The following is a 7,010-nucleotide window of genomic DNA, read 5'->3' on the forward strand; positions in this document are numbered from 1 at the left end:
GTTCATCATCTTCCCAGCACATGACCCATCCATCTCTCTTTACCACTTCACTTCTACAATTAGATCAGTGGCATATCCAAGCCTTATAGATCTTGAATTTCATTCTCATTGTGAACCATCTACCTGCTAGGATCGAAATCAGCTCATTAAACTTCATCCACCCCAATATGCATCTTATTACCACTGCAATCTCACATCCACCACCACAGTTGATTGTGTCCCCAAGATAACAAAACCTATCAACCTTCTGATCGTCTCCATGTACATCCCAACCTGCTTCTCCGCCAATCCATTACTAGTCTCTCTGCATTTCTTAGTCAAAACTCTGGGCCATGCTGCTGGTAATATTCTTCACTCCAGTACATCTCGCATGAACCCACTTTTGACATGTGCATCTGATAGAGTTCAGTATTTAAATAAAAGAACAATCGCATTAACATTTGTCTCTATGCGCTTTCCACTACAACAGAAAAAGGAAAAAAAAACAGTATAAATGTTTAAAACGGAAAAGAAAGTGCTAGAAAATAAAAACATAACACACGCACTGAAACCTTCAAAATGTTATAAGCTCAGCGGCGCTTATTTGAGCATTTACGGTAAATCCACTACGAGGTTCAATGTTCCAATAGTACAGTATATACAGTACTTTACTGTTAAAACTTAATACAATGTTAATTATGAAAGCAATAGCCATTCTTGTATAACCACCAAATAAGAGAAAATAAAATAATATTACAAGAGTACTATCATTCTGGCTACATACTGTTACAAGTTATTTTAATACAAAAGACATCAGGGGGAAAGGCACACTTTTTCTGGACCTTTTTAAAGAAGTGAATCTATCATGGGAATAAGAAATTCTTCAGTCTTTTGAAAACCGGGAACCCACACTAAACATACCATGTATATATAATGTTGTATTACAACCACACACAACATACCATGTATATATAATGTTGCATTAATCAGATACCATAAAGCAAAATCTGGCTGAACATAGTGATTGGGACAATGGCAGGATGTTGCCTGATTCCAAAACAAACATATTATTTAAATTTAGTGAAGGACACCGTTAACACAGATAATTGAGATCAACAAACTACTGACAGTAGAAGATGCACTGATTTAATGAGCACTCATATTCTAAACACTTGTCTCCAATCCGACTGTTGCTTAAATCACTGAAACAGCCACATGGGCCACAACCTACTGAAACATTACTCTATGTACTTCACAATTCTAAGCATTCTAAGCAAGTGGTAATGTAAGTGCTTCTTGCGCTGAGGATGTTAAAGCCCAGTCAGGTTTAAATTGATCGCTTAAATTAGTTGTTCCAGGAGGAAAACCGTATGCCCTGACACAGACCCTATATAGGAACTGTGGTCCTGATATAATTTAACTGGTCCAATGTAGGCACTGGCCAATTAGAGACCCTGATTAACTGTTTCAGTAAGGCCCAGATTATTTGCTTTGTGTATGCACTGGCCTATTGTATGTCCATTCTTCCTGTATAGGCATTGGCCTACTGTAGGCACTGATAAATTGTCCCTGTGTAGACACTGGTTAATGCACTGATCAGTTGCAACAGTACTATTGTTATCGTCCAAGTACAGGAAATCCTTATTGCTTCAAATTCAACCACTTGAAGTATTCTCATATCTTTGGTTTTCCAGGTTTTGTTTCCTTGAAAATAAAAATCAAACATTACAAGGAAGTCCAAAATCAATCATTATTACTAAGTCTAAAATCAATCATTACTACTATGTCCAAAATCAGAACATTACAATAATGCAATCAGTATCATCATAATGCAATTGTACAATTGTAGACTACAAAAACTAGTACAAAAATATACAAACATTTAAATTCTGCTGTCCATTTTTGTATTCAATTGTTCACACTTTTTTCCACACAGAATCTCGATTGTTCTCAATGACACCAAGTCCAGCTTGTTCTAGTGTAACAACATTTGCTGATCTATCAAGCTACTTAAAGGTCATAACAATAATCATTTGAATCTTTCCCTTAACATTGTACCTTTCTCATGTTTTAACGATGATGATGACAATAGGTTAAAAAAGGGGTAAAGATTGTGTCGCCCATGTATGATGACAACTGGAAATCAGATTAAGCAATTTATGAAACCATGACAAATAAATTACTGTGACAGCACAGTGGCATATTGTCACTTTCTTGGCAATGACATGGTACTGCAGGCATATTGTCACTTTCTTGGCAATGACATGGTACTGCATTTGTGTCAGTGTTCTTGGGTTTCGTCTTTCAAATGAACTTGTAAATGCAACTTCTTTCTATTGTTGAAAGGATACGTAGCTGCCTGTCCAGGTGTGACAGCAGGTGTGTGTGTATTGATATCTGCTATTATTCCCTTAATACTGATATGTTGCATTGGTGCTACCTGCTTTGTGATCAATTGCCTCTCTCTTCCACAACTGCTTGTTTCTGACCTATTAAAACATTTCAAAATCAATTGACTTTTTTTATAGTACAAATACTTCTTACTGGCTTATTTAAAGATAAATTCACTCCTTGCTATAGTACTACGTCCTTCAAGAAAAAAGATAAATTCACTCTTCGCTATTAAATCCTTTAAGGAAAAGATAAATTCACTCCTTGTTTCAGTGCAACCTTTTTGCTATTGACATATTAAAAGAAATGAATTTTAAAAATGATCAAATTAACTTCTTTCTACATTGCAAATGCTAGCTTCCATGGATACCATTTCCCCGAAAACTAGACTAGAAAATACTGGAATGGTGTTTGGTAGGGAATATTTTTACCCCTTTATGACTACATGCTAAAAGCTTTGCTTCTTTAGAATGTATTTTCTATCCCATCATTTTCATTACATTTAAACTAAGGAACTGGAATAAATTTGTACTTGAGCATGAACTGACAAAGTGATTTCTTATTCTGTTGACAATAAAACCAATCCCAGCATCACTTGTCCTGTTGGCATGGCCACTAGACTGTGAAAGTGGTTTTGTGTCCTGTTGCCATGAATACCATACCTAGCAAGTGGTTTCTTGTCCTGTTGCCATAGACACTCGCCAAGGCAAATGGTTTAAGTAATGAACATAGTTACATCCAGTTTAAGAGTTTGTTTATCAAACACTTAGTTACCTTGATTTGTCACTTTGCATAAACTTCTTGATAACATTTGTAAGTTCTTCCACTTTGACAGCTGCAATCTTAGCACAATGCAGAAGCTAATAATAATAATTGTCATCATTATAATACATGTTTCTCAATGAGCAATATTTACAATGGATTCTGTACATCTAAGCTCAGATGATTTTTGATCTCTTTTTAGTGGCCTTAACTTTTGGGAATATTTAAAAATAATTTGTCTTTATAAGATAATAATACATCTCAGCTACCCATGATTACTAAGTGTGCAAACATTTTATAATTTTGTTTTATATATTTCTGTTATTCTTCAGAAATGTTTGATATTACTAACAGTAGGTTTGACAATCAATAATGCAGAAAAGCTGAAGCTAAAGGCTATGGTATTATTATGCACAGGCAGATTAGGGCACAAGCCTACCAGCTTGGTTTGTAAGTGTATCAATGCATGCAAAATATATCATATGCAAGAACAAAATACATGACTATATGACTATGTACACTTACTTGTTGTTTAACCAACAGCATATTGCCACTCATATGCACAGTACAGACTTCATTATTGGAGTTCATTGCCACCACCATCACACCTTCCATCACATTCTCCTCCTCAGTACTTGGGTCAACAACTATATAATTTCTTTTGGAATGGAAACAATATAAAATACATTATTAACATTAAGATTAACTATATAGTACTAAATTGTATTAATAATAATAACCAGAACCGTGCGTGTGCGTACGTTCCTTTGTACGTAAAAAATCAATGTACATTTGGCAATTGGAATAACTTATTGTATCTTTTTGAATAATGATTGTGTAAGGTAATACAGTATTTTCATTTTCAGTCAAAAAAATCAGAGGCGGATCCAGAAATTTATGAAAGGGGGGGTGTAAGGGGTTCTGAGAAGTGCAGGGATGTCGTTATGCAGGGCGGAGGTGGGCGGCGCCGCCCACTCTTGACGTCTTGCGCCCATCCTAAAGCTATTATTAAGGCCTTCCACCCAGCCTCATACAAATTCTCCCGTCCCCCTTAAAATTATGAAGAAACACAAGTTTTTGCTCCATAAACCGTATTTTCCGGTTAATAAGCCGCAAATTTTATACGCGATTTTCCCCTCGAAGTTTGGGGTGCGGCCTATACACCGGTCGCTAACCTACTCCCAAAAAGTTCAGATCGCGAACCGCAGCGAAAATCAGGCGCCGTCTGTCTAGCTTGGGCCCATGCTCCTACTAACTAGCCCAATTAATTAGCCTAGGCTTTGAAGGGCTAGTATTTGTAATTATACTCACTATACAGTGCTGTACTGTCCTACTACATTTTCTATGACAATCAAGCAATTGTTTGGATTGTTTAAATAATTATTTTCATAGTTACGTTCAATCAAACAATTTTGAAACAAGTTTAATTCGAAACCGCTTTGCTCAAAACAATAAATAAACTTCTTTTCGGGAGTGTGGTCCTAGAGGTCACGTGAGCAGCTTCATTTATGATGTCGCAACAAAACACACGTGGGCTGTTGAAACTTTCTGTTCGACGTCTGTTTCCCGGTGGCTTGTACCGTTATAGAAAGAATATTGATAGCGCTATATTTCAGAATAAATGCTTGTGAAATTAATTTATACAATAAAAACACGAGTTTTCTTGAAGTTGTAATAATTATTTTATTGGAAATTAATTGAAGAAAGGCATACGTTCGTCCGTCTATCACATACCTCCATCACATGCTGTATATGTGTATAGATGGTCAGTCCATCACATGCTGTAAATTTATGTGTCCATAATTTTAAGGTTCTCCCCCACCGATACATGCCTCCATCACACGTTGTATATGTGTATAGACGGTCAGTCCATCGGTACTAGGATAATTACCCCCGGAAAATTAATTGTAATTGTCCTTGGTGGGTATGGTGATTCCTGGGGCTTTGGGGTGATTTTCCAGGGGGTATTTGTCCGGACACGCAGTCCCATGCTGTAAATTTATGTGTCCATAATTTTAAGGTTCTCCCCCACCCGGGACTGTCCATCAGATGCTGTATTTTCTAATCATTATTTTCCCAAACATCATTTGATGAAGCTATGCTGTACATTTATGTGTCCATAATTTTAAGGTTCTCCCCTACCCGGGACTGTCCATCAGATGCTGTTTCTGACCATTATTTTCCCAAACATCATTTGATGAACTCCCGTCCCCCCGCCAACCCTTAGGTTCGTCCGTCCATCACATGCTGCCCCTGCCAACCCTTAAGTTCGTCCGTCCATCACATGCTGCATATTTATGTGTCCAGAATTTTTAACCATCATTTCTTGGAAAATAATTCCACAAATGTTGATTTTTATTGCTTGACGGCAGGCTGGTGGTAGGCCAAGAAACCTACTTTAATACGTAATGGTATAGTACAATGTATCAGATGTGTCTAGGCCTAAACCAGGTCCGACAGTGTCGCCCAAAGAGAAGCCTACATTACGTATGTGTCTAGGCTAGGCCTAAGTGCACCAGGTCCGTCAATCTTAGCCGTTAAAGTATACTAAAACACTAATAGAACACACAGAACACCTTCAAATAAAAGCACAAGTAAGTGGCTGATATGCCACAACTATCTCAGTTTGCTCGATGTTTACTGACAGTCGCGAAAACAACATAAAGAACTTTTCTAGGCAGCTCGCGACAGAAACAAAATGTCGGGAAAGTTTGACCCGACGCATCGCAAATCAAATTTTCGACTAAAAAACGACTCAAAACTGGTGGTAGGGGGTATATGTTTTATCGCCTACAGCCTACATTTTTCATCTAACCAAAAAAACAAACATTTCTTGCACAATTGCATGTCCACCAGCAACTATCGAGCACAATGTATACCTGCCACTATGCACCGTTTCGGAGCCTATTTGTTTACAAATATGCTGACCTTTTTTGGTGTCACATCTCATACACACATTTTACATGTGAACCATTACATTAGTTCCATGTGACCTAAGGTCACAAAGGAACTAATAATAATAATAATAATAATAATAATAACAATGATAACAAAATAATAATAATAATAATAATAATACTAATAATAATAATAACAACACTATGACAATATGACATTACTTTGTTTCTCTATATTCAAGTCAGATGTTCGATCACTAAATACTGAAATGTTTATATTTTTTACAAGATTAAAGCTGCAGAAAATATAATACTTACTAGAAAAAGTCAATGACAACAGTTTGGTGAAGCATTCATACAAACATAAAGAGTATATATTTGGTATTATTTATGTAGTATACACTGCTGACTCTATATATAAAAATACTCACCCATGATCAAAGATTGCAAAGGTTACACAGAGAGGCATGTGGTGAACACTCAATGGCACAGGGTCTTTGTCGTCATAATGCTATGCAAATAAATACAAAAGTTAAAGATCAAATTAGCTTCAATTTCAAACAAGAGACTGTCAAATGTTATTGCAGTTTCTGGCTGTATATGCTTAATTTAAATACAAAATGTAAATAAAGATGATGAAAGCATGGAGATGTTGTGAGAACCAAGCAGAACAGGAAGCTGAAGATATATAACAGATGACGAACACAAAACTGTTGACAGATTATAAACAGAGAAGATGAGATATAGTCACGTACGTAGTAAATTATATAGTTATAATGCTGTCTCTTATACACATCTAAATGTGTATAAGAGACAGCCCTTAAGTTCGTCCGTCCATCACATGCTGCATATTTATGTGTCCAGAATTTTTAACCATCATTTCTCGGAAAATAATTCCACAAATGTTGATTTTTATTGCTTGACGGCAGGCTGGTGGTAGGCCAAGAAACCTACTTTACGTAATGGTGTAGTACAGTATAT

At 36.3% G+C, this 7,010-nt stretch overlaps 1 protein-coding gene across 2 annotated transcripts; it reads right to left on the reverse strand.

Moving 5' to 3' along the window:
• Positions 1-6: 6 nt before the first annotated feature.
• On the reverse strand, positions 7-6,534 carry LOC117115809 (exosome complex component RRP45-like). Of its 2 annotated transcripts, none has more exons than XM_033259752.1 (6): positions 6,461-6,534; positions 3,658-3,790; positions 3,145-3,230; positions 2,331-2,468; positions 1,860-1,977; positions 7-460 (listed from the first exon to the last, which is right to left on the reverse strand). In XM_033259752.1, the coding sequence occupies exons 1-5, from the start codon at positions 6,496-6,498 to the stop codon at positions 1,896-1,898; spliced, it is 477 nt and encodes a 158-aa protein (XP_033115643.1). In that variant the 5' UTR covers positions 6,499-6,534; the 3' UTR covers positions 7-460; positions 1,860-1,895. The 2 variants fall into 2 exon arrangements, with proteins under 2 accessions (XP_033115643.1, XP_033115641.1); XM_033259750.1 differs by lacking the exon at positions 7-460 and adding an exon at positions 1,104-1,683.
• Positions 6,535-7,010: the final 476 nt, after the last annotated feature.

The sequence above is a fragment of the Anneissia japonica genome, unplaced genomic scaffold (genome assembly GCF_011630105.1).
Source record: "Anneissia japonica isolate Jap-2015-1 unplaced genomic scaffold, ASM1163010v1 scaffold287611_len363355_cov233, whole genome shotgun sequence".
Classification (NCBI taxonomy): domain Eukaryota; kingdom Metazoa; phylum Echinodermata; class Crinoidea; order Comatulida; family Comatulidae; genus Anneissia; species Anneissia japonica.

Bases quoted from the DNA above. Each gene is read 5' to 3' on its own strand.
- LOC117115809 (XM_033259752.1), bottom strand. From the start codon at position 6,498: ATGCCTCTCTGTGTAACCTTTGCAATCTTTGATCATGG. The intron at 3,791-6,460 runs GTGAGTATTTTT...CCATTCCAAAAG, and splicing joins TTTGCAATCTTTGATCATGG to AAATTATATAGTTGTTGACC. The intron at 3,231-3,657 runs GTAAGTGTACAT...TATTATTATTAG, and splicing joins TGCTGTTGGTTAAACAACAA to CTTCTGCATTGTGCTAAGAT.